Below are 25,341 nucleotides of genomic sequence, written 5' to 3'. Positions count from 1 at the left end.
TCTCTCTTAAATTTTGAGCTTGAGTAAATTTCACATTCCTCACCCAGATCTTCTCCCACATGTCCATTGTAATAACTTCCTGGATATTTTGGGCCCATTTTATCATACAGTCCTTAACAAGCTCTGTTTCTGAATCAATCTCTATCAATGCAAGATATATCCGTTTAATATGTGCAGGTCCCTGATTTCTAATTTGCTTTATCAGATTTTCATCAATCGTTGCAAATCCAATTTTCTGGTCTTCTTTCCACCTGGCCCGTAACTGAGTATATTGAAACCATGTTTGAACAACCTTCTCTTCTCGCAAGAAGCTATATGATTTCAAGCACCAAACATTCCTTTCCAAACTTAAAATTTCCTTGTAGGTAGTCTCATCGTGTTTGAAACCAGCATGTATATTTTCTATTGCGTGTTTTGGAATTGCCCACAATGGTATCTTACAACTTAGCTTATGTCTATACTTCTTCCAAACTCTCAGCAATGCCTGTCTTAAAATATGCGTCCTAAACACAGTACCTACCTTCTTATCATACAACAAATATGCATGCCAGCCAAACAACAAATCATGGCCCTCAAGATTTAATAACCTCGATTGCGTCAAATTGATCCAATCACTTATTCCTACTAATGCAGCAGCTTCATAATATAATTTAAAATTAGGCAATTTAAGGCCACCTCTCTCACGAATATCCTGCATAATCTTAAGTTTAACTCGTGGCTTTTTCCCTGCCCACACAAATTTATTGATACCACGCTGCCATTCCTCCAAATTAGAGTCTTTCTTAAGAATCGGTATCATTTGGAATAAAAATAAAAATTTGGGCAGGACATTCATTTTCACTGCTGCAATCCGTCCCAACAAAGTCAATTGTAATTTTTGCCAACTCTCCAATTCTTTTTGAATTTTCCCCCACAATTTTTCATAATTATTTTTATATAGCTTTGTATTCGAGGGCGACAAAATTACCCCCAAATATTTAACCCTTTTAACAATCTCAAATCCAGTTAATCCTTCCAAGAAGGCCTTCTGTGAAACTGTCATGTTTCTAGCCAAAATTTTAGTTTTCTGTATGTTTACTTTAAATCCAGAAACCTTCCCATATTGTGTTATTATCTCTATCAGGTCCACAACAGAGTTCTCTGGCTGGGTCACTGTAACAACCAGATCATCTGCAAATGCTCTCAATCTATAGTCCTGATCTCCAACTTGTATCCCCTTAATTTTTTCCGAATTCCGAATCTTGTTCAATAATATCTCTAAAGTTAATACAAATAACAAGGGCGATAACGGACATCCTTGCCTTGTACCCTTCTCTATATTACATACTGCCGTCAGACTATTGTTAACTATGATTCGGGCAGTTTGCTTTTGATATAATGCCCTAATCGGCTGTAAGAAATTTTCCCCAAAATCCATTTTATCTAACATTCTCAACAGAAATTGCCAATTCAATTGATCAAAAGCCTTTTCAGCATCTAAAAAGATTAGCGCTGCAGAGATCTGGTTGTGCCTTTCCAAATACTCTAACACATCAACTATATGTCTAACATTATTTTTCATTTGCCTACCACTAATAAACCCCGTTTGATCCCCATGAATCACCTGTTGCAGAACCCTCATCAGTCTATTAGCCAAAACCTTAGCAAATATCTTATAATCTGTATTTAAAAGCGAGATCGGTCTGTAATTTTTAACTTGAGTAGCATCCTGATCTTCCTTCGGAATCAATGAGATAAAAGCTGTTCTCCAAGACGGTGGCACCTTTCCCCCCCTCTGGATTGTCTGGAACAGTTCCTTTAACGGTTTTATCATCTCAAATTGTAAATTTTTATAAAAAGCCGCAGACAAGCCATCTGTACCGGGCGCCTTATCAACCTTCAAATCCTTAATTGCTGTAAGGATTTCTTCTTCTGTGATCAGTTGGTTAATCCCCTCTCTTTGTGCTTGCGTAAGGACCGGAATATTAGCATTCTCCAAATATTTATCAATGTCTTTTACCTCAATTTCCTCTTTGGTATATAATTTCGAATAAAAATCCACAAAAGCATCCTTAATAAGATTCTGTTGAAACACGACCCTTCCTTTATATTCAATCTTGTCTATATTAGAGGCCCTTTGTTTCTTCCTCAGTCTATAGGCTAACCATCTGCCTGGTTTATTAGCGTTGCAAAAAGTATTATGCCTAGCAAACCGCAGATTGGTTGCCACTTGGTCTGCCATTAATTTATCAAATTGTCCTCTTAACAGCCTAATAGCCTCTTTAATCTTCACGTCCCCTGGATTCAAAATCAAAGCCCTTTCTTTTTCCTTTATTTCATTCTCCAGTTCTTTCCTTCTGGTTTCCACTACACGTCTACGTCTATTATTCATATATATCAACACACCTCTCATATAGGCCTTACTAGCATCCCAAACCATATCCATAGAGGTACCCTTATTCATATTAATCTCAAAAAAATCCTTCATCCGCTGTTTACATTCTTCCACATTTCTCTGGTCTCTAAACAAGTTCTCATTTACGCGCCACGAGCGCCTGTCTCTTTTCTCCTTATCAATCTCCAACCAAACTGGACTGTGGTCTGAAATAGTTCTTGCACATATCTTCACTTTTTTAGTTCTCAAAAAGAAATCATTAGTCAACAAAATAAAATCAATCCTTGAGAAAGATTGGTGTCTGTCAGAGTAAAAAGTATAATCCTTCTCCTGCAGGTGCCTCTCCCGCCAGATATCTCGCAATTCGAGATCATCCTTCAATTCAAAAAAAGTTTTAGGCAGTCTGGCGTGGCTTGGAATACGCTTAAAAGCTCCAGCTTTATCCAAGTGTACATCCAGAACACCATTCCAATCTCCCATAATAATAAAAGATTTATAATCCAACTGGGTAAGCTTTGTATGAAGTAAGCTAAAAAAATCAGCTTGTTGTTGGTTAGGTGCATATAGTCCAACTAGAAGCATCTTTTTACCTTCTAAGAGCAGCTCAATCATAACATATCTTCCATGCTTATCTGCTTCAATTAAGTCTGCTGTTAAGGCACTTTTAACATAAACAACTACTCCATTTTTCTTGTTCTCTGCAGAGGCAACAAAATGCGTACCCAGTCTCGAGTTCAGTAAATACTTTTGATCCAAAACTCTAATATGCGTTTCTTGCAAGCATATAACATCTATCTTAAATTGCTTTAAATATTGAAAAACTTTCTTCCTCTTCTGCGGTGAATTTAGTCCATTAACATTCCAAGTTAAAAATTTAGTTGCCATGCATATCATCCAGAAGCCCTTGGACCACAGCCTTGATAGGACTAACTTCTTTAGGCCGTGACAGCTTGACTGTATGTACGTTGCGAAGAAACTGAAGACTTTTGCTGATCTTGTTCTATTATTTTCTTTGCTCGTTTTAGAGCAGCACGCGTCACTCTTTGCTCTCTAGGATCATCCAAAGAAGTTGTAACTTGATCTCCTCCCACGCCACTTTCCTCTGTTTCCTCCTCTTGTTGTTCTTCTTCTCCAGATCCTTTTCCAGCTTCCAGGAGCGTTAATGGGGTTGCTTTTAGGACATTATTGTAGAAATCACGCGCTTGCTTCACAGTAATCAACCGGTACCTTTTACCTTCATGCATCACCATCAGCCCCTGAGGAATCTCCCATCTGAACCTTATATCTCTTTGCTTGAGCTCATGCACGAGGAATGTATAATCCTTCCTTCCCCTTAAAATCCTTGGAGGAATTTCTTTTAAAACCAAAACTTCTTGTTCAGCAATCACCACTTTAACATCATAGGCAGCTTGTATAATTTGATCTCTGATCTCTCTTTTTGCAAAATAAACCACCACATCTCTAGGCAACTTCCTCTGTCTGGCAATCCATGAATTCACCCGAAACACTTTATCCATAGCTGCTCTTATTTCAGATGCTGGCAGGTTTAATACTTCTTCAAAAGCCTCAGAGATCAGCTGCTTCAAATCTTCTTTAGTATCCTCTTTTAAGCCTCTGATTCTGACAGCAAACTGCATCTGGTAAAATTGGGCTAAGCTTAAGTCCTTCTCCAGTTTGTCTCTTACATTTTCATTCTCTCTTACTTTAACTTCTAATATAGCATTCCTTTGAGCCAAATCATCCATCTTTTCATCTAATTCTTCCACACATTCCGCCACTTTATGCACTGAAGACAAAATGTCTACCTTCATCACGCTGAGCTTCTGTTCCATCCTCTCTTCCATTCTCTCCTCCAGTTTCTCCAATTTCTCCTCCATCTGCGCAAATTTGTCAGCCATTGATTGATTAATTGAGTCCAAAAGTTTATCCACAGCATCTCGAAACTCCTTCGCTGTCAGCGCTTCAGAAGGGTGCAACGCCTGTAAAGATGATTGTTGCACTGGCGAGGATCCACCACTCCGAAGAGTTTTAGGGGGAGGTTTCGCCGCCATCTTTTAATCCTCAAATATGACGCACTTTCACTTAGAGTTTAAAAAGTTCAAGTAGTTAGAGAGTATAATAAAATAAGCCTCTTCACCTTTATCTCTTGTATCGCTCTGCCTGCTCCTTTAAATCATAGTCCTTTCTTCAGGCAGGGATGGTTCGCAGACGCCTGGCTCTGCTCCAAAAAGTTCAGAGCAGACACGCCGGCCAGCTGGGAGCAACCCAGGCTTCGGGGGAGTTCAATCCTTCAGCCGCCCAAGCTCCGAGCTCAGGCGGCCTCGGAGAACTCAACCCCTACCTGGGGCCTCACCCCCTCCTCTTCTCCCGAGGAGGGGGCTTCAATTTCGCCCGAACAGCTGTTCGGCGCTGTTACGGGCGAAAAAACAAACAGCTGAGCCGCGGGCAGCCCGGGAAGGCTGTCTTCGGCGCCGCGACGCCACCGGAAGCCTACATGGGGCTACCCTTGAAGACCACTCGGAGGCTCCAACTGGTACAGAATGCAGCCATGAGAGTTGTATTGGGAGTTTCCCGATACTCCCATGTCACACCTTTGCTCCGCGAGCTGCATTGGCTACCAGTTGTCTTCCGGGTGAGGTTCAAGGTGTTGGTAATGACCTACAAAGCCCTTCATGGCATGGGTCCGGAATACCTTGGGGAGCACCTGCAGCCGGCGTCAACTTCCCTCCGCCCAGTACGCTCCCACAGAGAGGGCCTCCTCAGGGTGCCACTGGTCAAAGAATGCCGACTGGTGGCCCCCAGGGGGAGGGCGTTCTCTGTGGGTGCACCGGATTTATGGAACCATCTTCCGGTCGAGCTCTGGATGGCGCCCGATCTCCGCTCCTTCCGGCGCGATCTTAAAACCCATCTCTTTAAACAAGCTGGCCTGGCCTGATGGGACGGGGTGGGATTTTATAAATGAACTTCAATTTTAATTTGTATTAATTTATGGGCATTGTTTAATCACGTTTTAATAATTTTTAATTTTTGTATCTAGTTTTTATGTATTGCCCTGTTCACCGCCCTGAGTCCTCCGGGAGAAGGGCGGTATATATATAAATTAAATTAATAAATAAATAATAATAAATAAATAAGAAACTTACTGATCATGCCTGGACCATCTACTTTTATATAAGTCTTTCCCAAATTAGGTTTTCTCCAAATGGGCAGATTTTCAACTCCCAGAATTCTAAACAAGAACCCCAGCTTAACACCTTGGAGAGTTACTTCAGTTTATCTTTCTCTTCCTTATAGAATTCACCAGTGGTTTGCCCAGCCTAACATTTGGCATCTAGAGAAATACCATGTTAGATTCTGGAGCACAAATTTATAGCTTTCATGCACACAATATTGTAGCATTGATTACTAGTAGATAGGTTAACTTTTTACCTTTTTAAAATGCACTTCTTTTGGTTCATCTTGTTGAATAAAATCAACATTCATGGGCCAACCTCTCTTCCACAATTTAATCATGGATCTCCCCCACACTTTCTTGTGGATTTTTGAAATGGATTTCCATTTGCTCTGCCTTCAAATGTTTTGTGTACTATTGTGCTACTTCAATTCTACTGAATTTTAGGTATATTAATATATGCTAATTTTAGGCATATTTCATTAATTTAGACACATTATGTAACCCTAAAATAAAGAGTACCAGGAAATCCTAAAACCATGTAAAACCCAAATATAATTTGAGGGTGGGTGGGTACATCTTAGTCATAAATTCTGTGTTTAAGCATTAATTTGGCCTATCCTTTAGTAGTCGGAAGAGTCACTCTGGAAGGGTGGAATATTATCTATGCTGAACTCTTTTTTAAAATAATAATTATAGCCATTTTGGGCCATGAGGGGAAAAAATCCCATAATAGTACTATTATTAGAGCCAATCAAGATGACATAAAACAGTGGGCCAGTTTTTGAATTTCCCACATCTCATTATTGAGACAAGTATTATAAAACAGCAGATTCAGAAGCACGAGAAATTAAGTAAGGTGCTTTAGCCAAAAATCATTTTTCCCTTGTCATGAACTCTTTAAGCTCTCTCTTCTTGGGCATCAGAGCTCAAATCCAGAATCTGCTTTCTTAAATACTGTTAACTCAGAGAATCTTTATACCCTAGCATAGGTCTTTTCCTTGAGGAGATAAAATACAAAACTTGCATTTTAATGCAACTCAAATCAAAGGGTAAGTGATTATTCTAACTTCACTACTTGGACCCTGAATTTTCCCTGGCATGACTCCATTTTTCTTTCTTATTGTCAAATGATCAGCATATGCAATGTTAGGCAGCAGTTGACTGTGCCAGTGTAATATACTTTCCTTTAAACTCATGGACATAATCCAGATGAAGAATAGTGGTGAATGACTGACAGGAGTTTGCATTTCAAATATGAATAATGAAAAGAATGGATATCAAAATAAGGATAACCTTTCATGGAACTGTCCATTTTATACTATTGAAATTTCCATTCTATAACATTTGTATTCACTTTTGCACCCCTTGAATTAACTGCCAGATGAACATGCGGTAGATATCTCTGGTACACAAAAGGAGCAAATTGGATGGACTACAGCCATGATAAGATTTATTAATTTTGTATTCTGATTGAAAGAAGTTGTTGCCTTATATCCTGGCCGTAGAAGATGTTAAGACATTATTATTTCTTGCTCATACTCCACCCCTGCCCTGTAAGGGACTGTGTAATTGGCAAGAAGGAGCTTTATGCAGAACCACAACTTTGACATCTGCTCCACTCTTATTTTTCATTCAGTAAGTTCTCATTCATTCATTCATTCACTCACTGCTTATTACTCCCCAGCCCGTTTCCTCTGGCATCCCTGGAGACCTTCGCCTTGCCACATCCCCAGAGGTAGCTTAATCTAGAATGCAAAAAGATGTATTGATGCTGTCTCTATACAGCTACAAGCTTCTGGTTGCAGCCGTAAAGAAACGAGAGAAAGAATTAGCCTGTGTGTTTGTGTGGCTCTGCTCCAGTCAATATTTTGATGCATCTGCTGCCAGCGCTGGTCCGAGGGAATCTACCTAGCATTTAAATTTTGATGGCGAGCTGTTTTGAATAATAAGAGTGTAGCCGGCTGTGAGTCAGTGCATGTGTGTTGACTGAAGGGGGAAAAAAAATCTAAAAGCTTAATGCCTGCTGAACGCTGAGCTGCAGTGCTTTGCTTTTGCCACCACTCCTCCTCCTCCTCCTCCTCCTCCTCCTCTTTCTAGTAGATATTCCAAACTGATTTTTTTTTGTCTTGCTCACTGAAGGGGGAGGAACAAAAAATATTATAGCCCCCTCACCCAAGTAGCAGTTGCAATGGGTGCTGTAATGGGCACGTTCTCTTCTCTGCAAACCAAACAAAGAAGACCCTCGAGAGGTAAGGACCGTTCCCCCTCCTTCTTTCCCCCAGGTGTTAGTAGCGATGTTACCCTTTTCCTTTAGAATCCGAGGGGATTAAAACAAAAAGACCCAAAAGCGTGTGCCACTTGCAACTAACACAGCGAACGCCGATCGTTTGGAGGAAATTTGTAGCAAACGAGGAAAGCTAGCATGCCTCTGTGTCTCTCTGTGTGTGTTTGTGTATGCCCGTTTCTGTGTTAGGAGCTGCAGAGGGAAGAAAGGGTAGTTTCATTGGGGTCATCGTTGTGGTTGTTCGGAAGAGGGAAGGTGTGCCTGAAATGTTGTAAAGCCAGTATACAAACATGTGTAAGGCGGAGAACTAGAGAGGTAGCAAGCTGGGCAGAGCAGTTGCCTCGAGAAACCTGTTTACTCTGGGTCCCATGGTGTGTGGTTCCTGAAGGGTAGCATCAACACGGGGGACGGAGGGGGGGGGGAGGCATTTACCAGCTGCCTTTAAAAAAAAAAGAGAATGAGACGTTACTGTTAATTCTGAAAAAAAAGATGTGTAAGAAATGCTGCCGGTGGATGTCAAATGTTTGCCTTTTGGGAGAGGGAGGGAGAAGGAGTGATAGATTTGCGGAGGAGCGGAAGTGAGAGAGCAGTCAAGCAAGCAGCCTTTCAAGCTCTCTCCCTCACCCCAATCCTTTTTCAAATCCTGAAACTGGCAAGATTTGTATATGTAGCATGCTAATATCCTGTAAGTGTGCACCGTTTAGGAGAGGGTGGTGTGTGTGTTTTTTAGTAGCAATGTTTCCTTAGTGGTATTAACCCCAGAGTTGAAGAGAAATGGGGAGTCCAAAGTTGGAGGCTCACTAGGGAGTAAAATGAAAGAAAACAAGTTGTACAAGATGGCAGTGGATTTAATTTAATTTTCTTTTGTTTTCCTAAATCAACTTGATGTATCTCAAACTGGCTCCAGAAACATCATAATCCGTAGAGTTGTGGGCAGCTGTTTAAAAGTAAGGTTTCCTTTTGTGGGAGAAGAAGTTCAGTTCCATAATGGCAGCAATGGGAGAACCAGTTTGTAGATCCACACTCATTGTGGATTGATGGAATAAAGAAGTGTAGTGTAATGGAAGTATGATGACTAAAAAGGTCAACTTTCCCCAATCAGAAATCCTTTCTTAGATTTTGGCTGCCGTCCTTCCCACAACTTCCTAAATCCCACTGAAGTCAATAGGATTTAAGTGGCTTACAGGTATCCATGGTGTTGCTGCCCCTATCTTTTTTCATAGATACTAGTGCGAAGGCTATTGCTAAGAAATACTTACACAGTATCACAATCCACATGTTAAATCTGTTGAGGTGATAGGAGTACTTTTGAACTTAGCTGAGTTTTATTGAAATATATTTACTTGGTGTATGTATGTGTGTGTGTGTGTGTGTGTGTGTGTGTGTATATATATATATATATATGGATCCTTGGTTTTTCGGGTTTCTCCCCGCGTAGAACTAAAGGTGTAGGCGCAACGTTTCGACGAAATCCCATCCGTCATCATCAGGCTTGTGGTTTCTGCTTCCTTCTTCTGGGAGAAGTATGTGCCACATACTTCTCCCAGAAGAAGGAAGCAGAAACCACAAGCCTGATGATGACGGATGGGATTTCGTCGAAACGTTGCGCCTACACCTTTAGTTCTACGCGGGGAGAAACCCGAAAAACCAAGGATCCACATACAGGCACCCGCGAAAACCTCAGAGAACAAATATATATATATATATATATATATATATATATATATATATATATATATATATATATATATATATATATATATATATATATATATGGTAAAGGTAAATGTTCCCCTGCACATGCGTGCTAGTCGTTTCCGACTCTAGGGGCTGGTGCTCATCTCTGTTTCAAAACCGAAGAGCCAGCGCTTGTCCGAGGACGTCTCCGTGGTCATGTGGCCGGCATGACTAGATGCCAAAGGTGCACGGAAGGCTGTTACCTTCCCACCGTAGTGGTCCCTATTTTTCTACTTGCATTTTTACGTGCTTTCGAACTGCTAGGTTGGCAGAAGCTGGGACGAGTAACAGGCGCTCACTCTGTTACACGGCACTCAGGGTTCGACCCGCCAAACTGCCAACCTTCTGATCGACAAGCTCAGTGTCCTAACCCACTGAGCCACCACGTCCCTTAAATATATATAATACTTCATATTAATTTACTGATCTTTGATAGTAAAGATGCAAGTTAAAAATAAGTGCTGTTTATTTTTCTGCATGCAGGCTACCATTCTGATTTAACCTGATATAGTGGAGAAGTTATTCAGAGTCACTTTGAGTTTGCAGTTCCCTCTTCTCCACCATTTTGCAACAGGTGGTCCTCTGGGGAAGGAGAAAACAGCTTGAAATGGCTGGTTATTAGATTATTTATTAATTAAGTCTTATTCATTGAGTTTTATAGATATTTGGCCTAGTAGTGGTGGTGGTTCTCTTTCAGCTGCAAGTATCATCAATAATTTTCCTTAAAGTCTATTTAGCAGTGTTCTTGGAGATGCAGTTTTAAGGTTGAAAATAATTCTGGGTTTTCCTGAAATCTGGGTAATTATTGCTTGTTAGTTTTTAAGTTTCTAAATAGATATTTTGCTCTGGTCTCTTTGTAAAAGTCAGAATGTAAGATCAATGGTAATATGAACTCACTAAGAGAGAGAGAGAGTCAGGATTTATGGTTTTTAATCCCCTTTCCTTACATTTTTCTAAAGTGGCCGAGTTACCTTTCCTTGCTCCCTGACTTTAAAGAAGTCAAAATGTCGTTGTGAGCAGGACAGGTCTACCTCTTGTCCTTATCCAAATAGGAGCCATGATGCCTACCCGGGAAATAAACTGCAGCAGCCTAGTTGTGTTCCCATGTGGCATGGCCCCTCTTTCCATAGGAATAGTAATGTAGCTGCTCTACATCCAGTGCTAGGTTACAGTAGAAGTAGGAGATGGAAAGAGCCATTGCCTGCTTTCTAACACTTTGCTGCAGGAAATCCATGAAGACGATAGGAAGTCACTCCCAGACTTTATGCAAATGGAAGGACTGATGGAGTGAAATGGGGGCTTTTATTTCAGCAGCCAACAAAATTGAAGCCAATTGGCAGATTCTAGAAATCATCCAGGAGAACAATTTGCATGAACTAAGCAAGTAAGTAGTGTCACACACTACTTTCAGACTGCTGCCTCACACTCTGGAGAACAACTAATGATGAAATGTTACATCTTAGCTGCAGTTTTTCAGGAAGCCCATGCTGATAAAATTTTGTTTCCTGCTGCAAGAATACAAAAACGCTAGTGAGCTGTGGCATTCCATAAATTCCCACATCTTCACTTGCCTATGTCAATGATAATTTTCTGGAGACCTTAGCAGCTGATTGACTGTAATGAATGCCAGGTTTCCCTTTTATATGAATAATAAATGTTGGGAAAGGAAACTACATTCAAATATATTCTTCTTAATCTATATGTGATAGCAAGTGTCGTAACACTTGTGTACAGAAAGAGCTTCCCTTAAAAAAAAGGTCCCCAATTCAATACCCCATTATAGATGATAAACTAGTATGGTGACTTTGAAGATTTTAAGTTGGAACTGAAACATCCCAAAATTGCTGTGAAGAAAAGAATTCATGGTAAGAATTTATTCCTATCTCCTTAGTTTTCAGTGTAAAAAAATAAAATAAACCCACACAACTTCTTAAACTTTTCTTGTTCAGCCTGTTGCCTATACTATTTTTTCTCTAGAACTTTTTGCTAAGATTTGCGTTTTGATAAGATGTTGTGGCTGGATCATATGAAGCAATAAAAAGGTTGAATCATATGAAGAAATAAAATTATCTACATCTAAATATTATCTGTTGTATAATGTAACAGCATGTAACCATGCTATCCATGTATATATCAATTTTTACATTATAGATCAATAGTTTTCGGTACATAAATGTGTCTGCAGACATGACAATTCAAATGTGAATTACAGATGTATAAATTTGGACTTCAGTAAGGCATTTGATAAAGTAGATCATAACCTACTACTTGATAAGATAGAAAAATGTGGGTTAGACAGCATCACCATCAGATGGATTTGTAGCTGGCTCACCGGCTGTACTCAGCATGTAGTCCTCAATGCAACTGCATCTACATGGAGGGAAGTGTGTAGTGGAGTGCCCCAGGGCTCTGTTCTGGCCCCAGTGCTCTTCAACATCTTTATTAATGATTTGGATGAGGGGATAGATGGGGAACTCATCAAATTTATAGACCACACCAAGTTGGCAGGAATAGCCAACACTCCAGAAGATAGGCTTAGGATATAGAAGGATCTTGACAGACTTGAACACTGGGGACAATCTAACAAAATGAAATTAAATGGTGAAAAAAGTAAGGTTCCACATTTAGGAAAGAAAAACCAAATGCACAGGTATAGTTTAGGAGGTAACTTGCTCAATAGTAGTAACTGTGAGAGGGATCTTGGAGTCCTAGTGGCCAATCACTTATGTATGAACCAGCAGTGTGCTGCAGCTGCCAAAAAAGCCAACACATGCTAGGCTGCATTAACAGGGATAGAATCAAATTCACATCAAGTGTTAATACGACTTTACAATGCCTTGGTAAGGCCACATTGGAATACTGCATCCAGTTTTGGTCACCACGATGTAAAAAAGATGTTGAGACTGTAGAAAGAATGCAGAGAAGAGCAACAAAGATGATTAGGGGGCTGGAGGCTAAAACATAAAAGGAACGGTTGCTGGAATTGGGTATGTCTACTTTAATGAAGAGAAGGATGAGGGAGGACATGATAGCAGTGTTCCAATATCTCAGGGGCTGCCACAAAGAAGAGGGAGTCACGCTATTCTCTAAAGCTCTTGAAGGCAGGACAAGAAGCAATGGATGGAAACTAATCAAGGAGAGAAGCAATCTATAAATGAGGAGAAACTTCTTGAGAGAACAATTAATCAGTGGAACATCCTGCCTCCAGAAGCTGTGAATGCTCCAACACTGGAAGTCTTTAAGAAGAGATTGGACATCCATTTGTCTGAAATGGTATAGGGTTTCTTGCCTGAGCAGGGGATTGGACTAGATGACCTCCAAGGTCCCTTCCAACTTTATTATTATTATTATTGATCATTGCACAGTCAGCCAGATGTTCAGACTGGATTTGGCATTTTTGTCTACCTATCGAGTCCTTACCAAGGACTCGATAGGCAGATGTGGATGTTTGATGGTATTACAGATATTGTCACAGGATGGAAGCAGTTCCTAGTAAGGCTGCCTTTTGCAATTGACTAATGGAGAATTTGTCAATGCCAATGGTGTTCAAGTGGTGCTCCAGTTGTTTTGGGATTGCACCCAAGGCGCCTATTATTATTGGTACTACCCTTGCTTGCCTTTGCTACAATCTTTCTATTTCTATTTGTAGGTCTTTGTATTTTGTTATCTTTTCCAGTTCTTTCTCGTCTATTCTGCTGCCTCCAGGCACTGCCACGTCCACTATATTATTATTATTATCTTTCAGAAATGTCAGGAAAATAAGGACAGTATCTTGAAGACATTAAAACAATTTTCTCCATTTCAGAAAGTTGATCTTACTCTGATTTGATCATCATGTTCTTTTTTCAGAATTCTAACAATTTTGCAGTTAAAATAACAAGAGAATGTGGGTACTTTAAAACTCAGGGAAGCACTTTTATCAGTGTAGTACAGGGGTGTCAAACTGCTGGGCCATGGGCTGGATGTGTCATGCCGAAACCACGCCCACCCCATTGCTGATAATGGATAAAAGTCATGATACGTCGTGACACATCACATGATGTTGCAAGTTTAACACCCCTGGTATAGTACATCTGAAAGGGGCCCTTTGGTCTTCAAACTTGGCATGCTGGCTGAGGAATTCTGGGAGTTGAAGTCCACAAGTTATAAAATGACCAAGTTTGAAGACCCCTGACTTAATGGCACAAAACACAAAACACCCTTCCTAAAAGGTAACTCTTGTGATTTTCTTTCCTCCAATCCCTTCTAGTTCACATAGTTCTCCTAATCATTATTGGAGGACTGAAATCATGTGTCTGCAGCCACTTAGCATTTATATAGAGCCCAAAGGCAGTTGGGAAGTAAAGATGATGCTGTAACTGCTGCATTGCTCTGTATCGTATCAGTTTTACATGTATTTAACACCATTAAAAATAGAAGTCAGTATATATTTATATTAAACCAAATTCAATATATTTTTAACATTGTATGGGCACCACCAGAAAAATGGAGGTAGGTCTAGGCCAGACTAAATAAAACCACATCTGAAGTCACGTCTGTGAAAATTTTCCACAAATTATCAGAACCCAGAAAAGTGACATTTATAATGAGAAGGATTTTATAATGACTTCATGTACTTTGGCTTCCTTCCAAGTCAAATCCTACCCTAGTTGTCTAATGGAAGCCAAAATATATAGGTATTTATGCAGAAAGGGCCAATGTCTTTTTATGTTTTGGTGGATACACACATTTTATTGTATGTGTGAGATTGAAAAGGCATCCAATTCCCATTTCTTGGCAGGATTCACATATTGTGTAACATTACTAAATTGTTGGTTTTGGGCTTAGTATGTCATATTTATCTATTATAGTTTACCAAATCACATTATGTATGAACTATGTCATTATGGCTTATTGAATAAACAAGTGTTTAAAGTATCTTTGCTTAGTGTTATATGTAACTGAAGCTTTATCAGAGTACTTGACAAAATCAGCAGTATCACATTGTTAAACACCTTAGAGAAACATTATTTTATATTTATGTATTATATTTCCAAATTCATATAGTAATCTGAACTCTTTAAAATCCGTCCCTACTGATGAGAACTCCTCCGTAACAGTAAAGTCCCAAATTTCATTTTTATGGAAACAATAACTATGAATGATACATAGGAATAATTTATTTATGATTCATACTTATGGTTCTGTTGAGTGGCCCTCTTCAATCAAAATTTTTCTGTCATCTTGATAAAATTATGCAGAAATCACTGAACTATTAAACTAAATCTTGGGTACTGTATACTTGTCGGTTGGTGAGCTGATTTTAATGATGCTCAGTTTAAATTAATTGATGGTTCTGCATAACAAGAAAATGTTGTCAGGTTGCACTTGTCACCATTGCTGTTACAGTGTCAGACTGGTAAAATTGTGCAGTATTTACAATTAGAATTTGTAAATCAGATACTTGACTTTTATGTGACAAACAAGGGGAAACAAAAATGACTGACTATACTGGCAAGCAGTTGCTGAGTTTGAAGAAATGGGATGTTTATGAAATTTTGACTGAAGAGGATGAATGGAACCGGTCATTGTGATTAGCAGTCTCACCCGTTACTTAGGAAGAAGTTAGAAACAATATTGCTTTTAACTGACATTTTAAAGAGTTTGCTAAAATTATTCTTTTTGTTCCCTCCAGATCCTGTGTCAAAATAAAGTATAACCATTTATAAACCATTTCATTTATTATCACTCATTAGGGATCAACACAAGCAAATAGCATGTCTTGGCCCATTAAGCCAACCATGGACCGGGGGTTGGGGACCCCTGCCACGGCATGCCAGAAACCAGTCCATGCAAACAAGCGAAACTCCATCCGTGGAATGCAGGCAGTATGTGAAACTACGCCCCCTCCAGTCCTCAGAAAAACCTTTCTCCATGGAACCAGTCCCTGGTGCTACACTATAGGATCCAGGAGATGCTTAAGACTTTGATTTGATTTGATTTATATAGTCACCCATCTCACATATGTGACTCTAGGTGGCTTACCATAAAATAGATAAAACAGACCAAATACATAATATAACAAAAAAATACATAGTCATTACAAAATGACTATCAACATAGTCAAGAGATCAACTTACCATAACAATCAGGACCAGATATAAAATTAATTTCAGGGCCTTGCAAAAAGGTCAGCAGGGTCAGGTCAAATCTCAGGAGGAATTATGTTGGGAGTTTGCTGAGATATGAATTTAATACATTATTTTCCAACAAACAGGTGGTACGGCACGAAATGTTCTCCTCCTGGCCCCTGCCAGCTGACACTCCTTAGCCTGGCACATACCCCTCCTGCCAGAGTGGGTGGGACTGGTAGAAGAACATGTTTTCTTTAATTCTTTGGTTCCTTTTGTTGCAGATAAATGCAACAAACGTGTAGTTCAAGGATTCACACATAGAGGAAGTCTTAGAAATAACCTGCTGCTTTCTTTCCTCTCTCCAATATTACAGTATATTGCAGCTCTTTTTCATGTCATGACTGACAACAACAAATAAGCATTGTGTGCTTTCAACACTTCCAATGCATAAGCTCCTGAATTCAGAGCAGGGGAGATAGAAATGTTTATAGATCTGAATATCCAGTGAACCTCCCTATCCGAGCAATAATTCATATTTTATTTTTATTTTTATTTTTATTCCATTTATATCCCGCCCTTCTCCGAAGACTCAGGGCGGCTTACAAGCTTAGCAGTAGCCTTCATTCTATGTATAGGCCTGCTTGTTAGGGCTTTCATACACACCCCAAGCGGCATTATTACAAAGTCAGCTTAATTGCCCCCAACAATCTGGGTCCTCATTTTACCTACCTCGGAAGGATGGAAGGCTGAGTCAACCTTGAGCCTGGTGGGACTCGAACCTGCACTAATTGCAGGCAGCTGGTGTTACTTAAGGAGGCATTAGCCCACTGCTCCACCAAGGCTCATTTTCCCCATAAACAAGAGGGGGAACTGCAGGACCAGCTGCACACTCTTTTAACAGCAGTGTTTTGGAACAGCAGTCTATTATAGCTGTTATATCAATTCCTTTTGATATTTCCTGGCAGCTTTTCCTAATTGTAACTAAATAGTGCTTTAAGGACCTAATTCTGATGTTATTCTTCTTCACCCAAGTTTTTATATTTGGCATTCATAGAATCAGAACTTTGTGATACCCATAAAACCTTTTAGACTGAAGAATATATACATATCCAAAATCAATGAATAAAAGGGAGCTGAAAGAATCAAATGGATGGACTAATAAATTTGGGAATGATTTTCTAATCAAAGATGTCAAGCATTATTTCTGATTATCACCGTTTTTTCAAAAGCGTGCAATACACAAGCATCCCCAAACCATGAACTGAATCCTTCAAAGGGTGTCAAACTATCCAGATTAGCACAGTTTCTGTATCTAATTATTATAGTCTATCTGTATTAAGCATCAACTTTTCAGTCTCATCCATCTTGAAGCACGCAGGTGTCCAATAGAGTCATCTAGCCAGAGGCAGTTCACTTGGCAAAAAAAAAAAGAAAAGAAAAATCAATGTGAAAAGTGTTCCTTATAGTTATAAAGTTGGAAAGTCACATTGTAATTTATTGCTTTGTATCAGCTATCAAATATTAAATCCTGTTGCAAAATATCCAATTTAATAGGTGTCAAAAGTGATCCAATACTGAAATAAAGTGTTAGGAGGCATCAAATAGAGATAACAAACCAACATTTTGCAACTATTTAACCACTCAAATTTCTGGCAAGTTTAATATTTCAAAATTCATAATCATTGTTATTTTTAATATTCATTTCACTACTCTGGAAAGCTTTAAAAATGGAGGAGTTGCATGCTTCAATGTCGCAGAGAAGATAGTATGCATTACAAAAAGCTGTTCCTCCAATAATAGCATCTGTTCTCAAATCAATGATCTGGGGACTGGAAATCAGAGTTATGGAGACTTTATCATGCTAGATCAATTCTGTGAGGCCATCCAATTGACATACTTAGCAAATATAATAAAATTTGCTCAGAGGAGCAGATGCCCTTATGAATAACAGAGAATAATACTAAAGCATGGAATAGGTCTTGCTTCTTGCATCTTTTATAAAATGTTTTATTTTTCTGGTAGGGACAACTTTTAGTCATAGCTTTATTAAAAGTTGATAGGGTCTTCCAGGAGTTAATTACTTTGGGCTCAGTCTAGTCTGGAGATTGTCACTGGGCAAGCAGTCATTGCAGTTCTTAGTTTATTTAATAGGAAAACTATTAAGTACAAAAAGAAAACCTGCCATTAGGTAGTGCAAAAGAAACCCATTACCCTATGTGGGGAAAGAAGGCAGATTTAAGTCAAAAGTGCATAGAACTGCACTTTTATAATTAGCATTCTTTTAAATCCAGAGGGAAAGAATGTGACCATCCAAGGAACAGACCTTGGACTGTGCTTCCCCTTTTAAAGTAGGCTTTCTATTTGTTTAGAAGCACAATTTGTACTTGTGGGTGGGAATTTTTCTACCCACGGATTAAAAATGTATGAAAAGCAATTACTGGTGGAGTGTGCTAAAGAGGAAGAACTGAGGCAGGAAGGAGAGCACCAAGGAACAAAAGTATAGAAGGGAAAGAAATGAGTCCAGAAATGGGAGTTATAGGTCAACTAGAAGTGGATTACAAAATGTTCTCTGGATAATAGCAGAGGGAGACAGAAATCTGAGCTCCCATCTAGTTGTGAAGACTTTTGCAGGCCTGGTCTGGTAGCTTGAGAGAAATGAAATTCAATTTGGAAACTACCCTTTGTGTTTTCTTATAGAGTTAGATATAAGAGTAGCTCAGTCCTGGTATCAAATTTAATTCAAAATCTTATGTTTGTTCTCAATAGGAAGAGAAGTTGTAAAAAAGAGACATCTGCTCGTACCTAGTCCTAGACAACTTGGATTAGGAAGAAGAATTTTCTAATAGAAAGCATGATATGATTTCCAACAAACTAGATTCTTAAAAACTCAGTGTAGAGAGCAGGCATGAATGCCATATGCAGCAATTCAGGTTCCCCCCCCCTTTATTTATTTGTATACAACACATTTCATTACAAAACAATGTTTTATAATGTTAGTGTTTATAACTGAATAGTAGTTTCTCGTCTCAAAATTTCTGATTGCCTTTTCAAATATTTATAGCTTGTATACAAATCTATAGTCACATTTATCACTGTGTATCTAACTATAGGCAGACTTATTAATCAAGTTGATGTCTTTTTCATTTTAGTAGTTTTTCATAATTGCATTCTGTTTTTATTCTTGCTTGCAGCCCAGAGTTCCAACTGATGGATGAACAGCCATTTATATTTGTTTAATAAATAAAAATAAATTAATTCATCAGTGATGTCTTGCATCAAAAAATGAGCTAGAGATACTTTTGTACATTCATACGAATCATGTATAACAGTGAAAAAGGCATGATGTATTGGCACCCAAATTCACATATATTGTAGGAACTCACAACTAACCACCTGTGGGGAAACTATATTTAGTCACAGAATATCATCACTAATCTTCCTCCCTATTCTCGGTATTAAAGCTGAGGTACTCCCTGAAATCTCACTGGACAGGTCTTAGAGAAACCTTTCCAACTTTTACAGCCATAGCAAGTCCAGTGCAACCTCTTACACTTGGAGGAGGAGCAAGAGAACTCTTAGCATTCAGAAGAAAAAATCTCGAGTCTCAGGCTTCTAGAAACCCAGCATTCAGGACCTTGGACTAAGGCTAAGGGATAGAAGAAAAGGTTGGATCTAAATTACCTATTCTCCTTCTCTTTGTAATCCTCTGCTTTCCCACATCAATATCTCTTTCTGCCCATCACTAATAAGATCCACCTCATTCTCCAATTCCCTATCATTCCTCTAACCCCCTTCTTCCCTCCACAAGGCCTCTCCCATTCTCTCTGGTGGTACCTAGTGTCTCTCTGCTATCTTGCAAGAAATTTTCAGCAGAATGGACTGCAAGGATTGACTGCAGAAATTGCCCATCGCATTGCTTCATTTCCTGGCCTCCCTGTCTCTGTATGCTCATCCTCCATGTCTCAAAGCCAAGAGGGACATGCTTATAGGCTCCTTCTTCCCACCAGCAAAAAGAATGCCCAGGCAGCTGTCCTCTTCCTCAGGCCTTCCCTGCTGTTGCCAATGTTGCCAGTACATGCTCTGGGTTGCTGCTCTGCTCTGGGTGTTGGTCCAGGTCTAACTGAGTTGTAGTAAATAAGGGTGGTATAACAGTAATAATCATCCCAACTGACTTGCAGAGACCTCTGAGGCCCAATGAAAAGAATCTCCAGATAGACTGGGCTCTGTTATCTGTAAGGGAATTGGTTAAAGTTGGGTTTGTGGTAACATTCAGAGAGGAGCAATGCACTATTGAGAGGAATGGAACCTGTGTAACTGCTAATTTGAAAAATGGTTTGTTCGTTCTCACAAGTAACCAGGTTAGTACAGTTAAAGCTAACTCAATATGTGAGAATAAGAAGCCACATGATGAGTGTATACATTTATTGCATAGGCGGTTAGGGCATGTAAACTTTAACTCACTACGTAAAACAGTTGAATTAGTAGACAGAGTTAAACTGAAGCCATGTAGTAAGTATTTGAATTGCAATGCCTGTAATCAGGAAAAGAGCAAGGCAACTCCTGCAAACAGGATAAACAGCTTCAAAACAACTGTTCCTTTGGAAGTTGTGTTTAGTGATTTAATTGGACCCATGAAACCAAGTTTAGGAGGATCATGTTATATTTTAAGTATCTTGGACCACTACTCTCGTTATGGTTTTTGTTATCTGCTTAAGTCAAAGAACTTAGATTACAATATTCAATCAGTGTAGGTGGCATTGGGATAATCCAAGGCATTTCAAACTTCCTTACTTGTTATTTTAACGATACCGCTGGATCCTATTACCGTATGTAAAAACCTAATTCTCTAGATGAGGGTCTAATGCTGAGAAAGATGAAAGGAAAGAGAAAAAGCAGATGTCTAGTAACAAGATTCGGTTATGGTGGAATAAGTGTACCACTGAAGACCTGAAAGACTAAGTTAGGGGCAGCTTGTCCCTATTTTTTCTAAAAAACTATGTGGTCACTAAGAGTCCAACTTGATGGCTCATAACCACCTATGAAAAATCATATTAGACTAATTATAGAACAATATTACAAGCTGAGGTTGCCAAATTTCCATGTTCTAATAAGAAAACATTTATTTCTTTATTAACAGTATTTGTATACTGCAAACTTCCAAAGAATCTAAACAGTTAACAAACAAACAAAATCACCCATTTGCATGCCACATCAAATATTCTGCACTGCTAAATGTTGAATGATGAATGACATAGTGTAGATATTTCATTAAGATTTTAATGGTAACTTGGGATAAGCAGCCATCATTTGGGAAATATAGTGTACAAGGTATCTATAAAATTAAGTGGTTTTATATTTTATATATGTGGCAAGACTTGAGCCACAAAGAAGTCCAGAAATGATAGATGAAAAAGGGACTATTAATGACATCATGGAGAGTTCTACCCCACCTTGAATTAAACATATTTGAATAAGTTAATTGTCTGAAACAGATAATTGCGTAAGAAGGCTATCAATGTATTTACTTCCTTAAATGAAACCTTACATTTTTCAAGATTTTCAACACCAATTGTAGAAAAAGGTTAAAAGATGCAAGAATAGTAAGTATGATGAAACTTGATCTTTGTTTTTCACCTTGTCTCAGTTTAAAACAAAATGATTTAAGAGATAATACAAAATAATACTTATGATTTCAATAAGATATATTGGGGGATGTGGAATTTAAAAACTGGATCTTGCATATATTTGTTGGAATTGTTACAAGGTAAAGATTTTTGCTGGGTGGTATGTATATAATTAGATTTCACTGGTATCCTGCAGCGCTTTTAGATTCTTTGGAATTTCTTTTAAATAATTTAACGTATTTTGATTCAATTTTTTTAAAAAAATGCACAGACAAATATAGACTTTCACGTCCTGTGGGGTTTTATAGATCCTGCTGGTTTTTTTTAACTGTGTCTGTAATTGGACTAAAACAACCCAGTTAACTTGCTATATTGCAGTTTACAAAGCAGTCAGATGCTCTATAGAACCAGCCAAATCTGTAGTCCAGTTGTCAGTATTCTGAATGAGTAGAAGCTTTCAGATATTTTTCAAAGTCAGTCACACATACGCAACATTTCTCAAGGGCAGTTTTGCTTCTGGAGCACTGTAGTCCAAATGGAATGAACAACATTTATCATAATGCTGTATCCAAACTTGTTTTGCAGAAGGAATTGGCATACTAACCTTAGCAGTGCAGGTATTTATTTAGAAAATTTATATTTATTTATTTATTTGTTTGTTTGTTTTGATTTATATACCGCCCTTTTCCCGAAGGACTCAGGGCGGTTTACAGGGCAAATTAAAACAGTGTAATGTACAAATTAAAATTAAATTAAATTAATAGCCCCAAAACAGTTTAAAATTTAAAATTTAAAACCTTAAAACCCCTCACTCCAGGCCGGCTAAGTCAAATAGCCAAGTTTTTAGGTCCCGGCGAAACGAGCGAAGGTTGGGGGAGATCCAGAGATCCACAGGCAGTTGATTCCATAGGGCAGGTGTGCCCACCGAGAACACTCTCCCCCTGGGGATCGCCCGCCGGCACTCCCTGACCGGCGAGACCCTGAGGAGGCCCTCCCTGTGGGAGTGCACAGGACGATGGGAAGTGGATGCTGGCAGCAGGTGCTCCCTAAGATATTGCCACCTACTCACACATGGTGACTCAAGGCGGCTTGCGAGACATAAAAGCACAATATAAAAGAAATGAAAATAAAAGTAGTAAAATAAAAATAACAAAATAATAACTCCCACTCACTCCCACCCCAGCAACCACACACATTCATACCAGCCATTTAATGGGCTCCATTCCGCTCTGGGTTCCCCAGGCCTGCTGGCAAAACCACAACTTAAGGCCTTCTGAAAGAGTGTTAAAGTAGGAGCCAGTCCAATTTCCCTAGGAATAATGTTCCAGAGAGAGGGAGCCACCATGGAGAAGGCCCTTCTTCTGAGTCCCACCAGATATATCTCCTTAGGGGACAGGATCTACAACATTCCTTACCTCCCTGCTCTAGTGGGTCAGGTAGATGTGACCGGCAAGAGATGGTCCCTCAGTTAACCTGTTTCCAAGCCATAAAGAATTTTAAAGGTGACAATCAGCATCTTGAATTGCACCTGAAAGCAAATCGGCAACCAATGCAGATCCCACAGGAGAGGTAATACATATGCACACTGAGGTCTGCACAAAACCATGTGGGCCACTGCATTTTGCACCAACTGGAGCTTCCAGATGCTTTTCAAGGGCAGCTCCATGTAGAGGATGTTGCAATAGTCAAGACGGGAGATGACTAGGGCAAGAGTGACCATGAGTAGGTATCGTTGGTCCAGGAGAGGGCATTGGATCCGTGCCCCTCCTGGCTAGCTTATGCGGCTCGGGAGGGAACACGAGGCTGGTTCCATGCAGTAATAACTGCTTCTTTGAAGGAGGGTGTCTTCCCTGCCGCCTTGAAGGAGGCGGTGGTGAGACCCCTCCTCAAGAAGCCTGCTTTGGACCCAGCTGTTTTAAACAACTATCGTCCAGTCTCCAACCTTCGCTTTCTGGCGAAGGTTGTTGAGAGTGTGGTGGCGCATCAGCTCCCTCTGTTCCTGGAGGAAACTGATTATCTGGACCCGTACCAATCGGGCTTCAGGCCCGGACACAGCACGGAGACGGCATTGGTCGCACTGGTGAATGATCTCTGGAGGGCTAGGGACAGGGGTTGCTCCTCTGTCCTGGTCCTATTAGATCTCTCAGCGGCTTTCGATACCATCGACCATGGTATCCTGCTGCGGCGTCTCAGGGGGTTGGGAGTGGGAGGCACCGTTCTACGGTGGTTCTCCTCCTACCTCCGGGGCCGCTCGCAGTCGGTGTTGACAGGAGGGCAGAGATCCGCCCCGAGGTCTCTCATTTGTGGAGTTCCTCAGGGGTCGGTTCTCTCACCTCTCCTGTTCAACATCTACATGAAGCCGCTGGGTGAGATCATTCGTGGTTTTGGGGTGGGGTATCACCAGTACGCTGATGATACCCAACTTTTTCTTTCCACCCCGAACCAACCCAGTGATGCCCTCGACGTGATGTCCCGGTGCCTGGAGGCGGTTCAGGTCTGGATGGGGAGACACAGGCTTCGTCTCAATCCCGCCAAGACTGAGTGGCTGTGCATATCGGCGTCTCGGGTTAACCATGTTATTCCACCTCTAATGATGGGGGGTGAGGTGTTACCCCCCGTTGATAGGGCTCGCAACTTGGGCGTCCTCCTGGATTCACGGCTCAATTTTGAAGATCACATAGGAGCCGTGACCAGGGGGGCTTTTGCACAGGTTCGCCTGGTGCGCCAGTTGCGTCCCTATCTGGACCGAGACGCCCTACGCACAGTCACTCATGCGCTTGTGACCTCCCGTTTGGACTACTGTAACGCTCTCTACATGGGGCTGCCCTTGAAGACCACTCGGAGGCTTCAACTGGTGCAGAATGCAGCCGCGCGAGTTGTAATGGGGGTTTCCCGATACTCCCATGTAACACCTCTACTCCGCGAGCTGCATTGGCTTCCGGTTGCCCTCCGGGTGAAATTCAAGGTGCTGGTTATCACCTATAAAGCCCTACATGGCCTGGGTCCGGGATATTTGAGGGAACACCTGCTGCCGGCATCAAACGCCCTTCGCCCAGTGCGCTCCCACAGGGAGGGTCTGCTCAGGGTTCCGCCGGTGAGAGATTGCCGGCGGGTGACACCCAGGGATAGGGCCTTCTCGGTGGGAGCGCCTGCCCTCTGGAACCAGCTGCCGGTGGAGCTGAGGACTGCCCCCGACCTCCGATCATTCCGCTGGGGCCTGAAGACCTGGCTCTTTGAGCTCCCGGGCCCAGGCTGAGGAGAAAATTTTAACTGGGGTTTTTAAGTGTACAGGGTGAATTTAATATTTTTTAACTGGTTTTTAACTTTTGTATGTTTTGATTTTTAATTCCCTGTAAACCGCCCTGAGTCCTCAGGGAAAGGGCGGTATACAAATGTAATAAAATAAAATAAATAAATAATAAATAACTGGCATACAACAAGTTCAGCAATGATCAGGTATAGACCTGATGATTGCTGAACTTGGGAATCTAGATCGAGAGTAAAATTCAGGAGTTTATCTACAAAGGCCGATTAAGCCCCTATTTCCCAATCTTATTTTCAAATGGCCAGAAGCATGCCTGTATTGACTGAGAGCTTTTTCAACAAGAAGAATCTGTACCTTTTTGAAAGCAGTTTCAGCCTTCGGTGTTCCCACGAGATCAGCAGCATTTGAGAAGGGAGCTCATTTGTCTCCAACTCAGCTGCAGTGTATTGCAACTGCCTAAAGTGAGGGGCTTTGTTTTGTGGATCTCAATTGGGAAGAATTTTCTCGCTTCTGAATTTCAGATCCTGTAAGGGAAATTTTAGCTTAATGGCTTTGCAGACCTTCTTCAGTAGCGTAGACATAATGAGTAGCACAAAGAACAACAGTTTTTAAAAGATTATGTTACTTTGCTGCCCTTCTCCTCTTCCTTCTCCTTCCTTTTTATTTTATATAGAATGTAGATGAGGGTATTTTATTGCTATTGTATCTGAAACAGGTTGGGGATAAGCCAATAATTTTTCATTCCTTGTCTCAGCTAGCAAAACTGAGG

General features: G+C 40.3%; 1 protein-coding gene across 3 annotated transcripts in view; it reads left to right on the top strand.

Annotated features, from left to right (window-relative positions):
- Positions 1-7,737: 7,737 nt before the first annotated feature.
- KCNIP1 (potassium voltage-gated channel interacting protein 1) overlaps positions 7,738-25,341 on the top strand; it is a gene marked incomplete at both ends in the record, with an annotated part of 364,640 nt that continues 347,036 nt past the window's right edge. For all 3 annotated transcript variants that reach the window (XM_083351524.1, XM_083351523.1, XM_083351522.1), the window contains one exon: positions 7,738-7,798. In XM_083351524.1, coding sequence (XP_083207650.1) covers positions 7,738-7,798 — 61 coding nt within the window. The remainder of the gene's footprint in view (positions 7,799-25,341) is intronic.

Source organism: Vipera ursinii (genome assembly GCF_947247035.1).
Source record: "Vipera ursinii genome assembly, chromosome: 2".
Classification (NCBI taxonomy): domain Eukaryota; kingdom Metazoa; phylum Chordata; class Lepidosauria; order Squamata; family Viperidae; genus Vipera; species Vipera ursinii.
The sequence above is the reverse complement of the archived record's forward strand: the minus strand, read 5'-3'. Positions and strand labels throughout refer to the sequence as shown.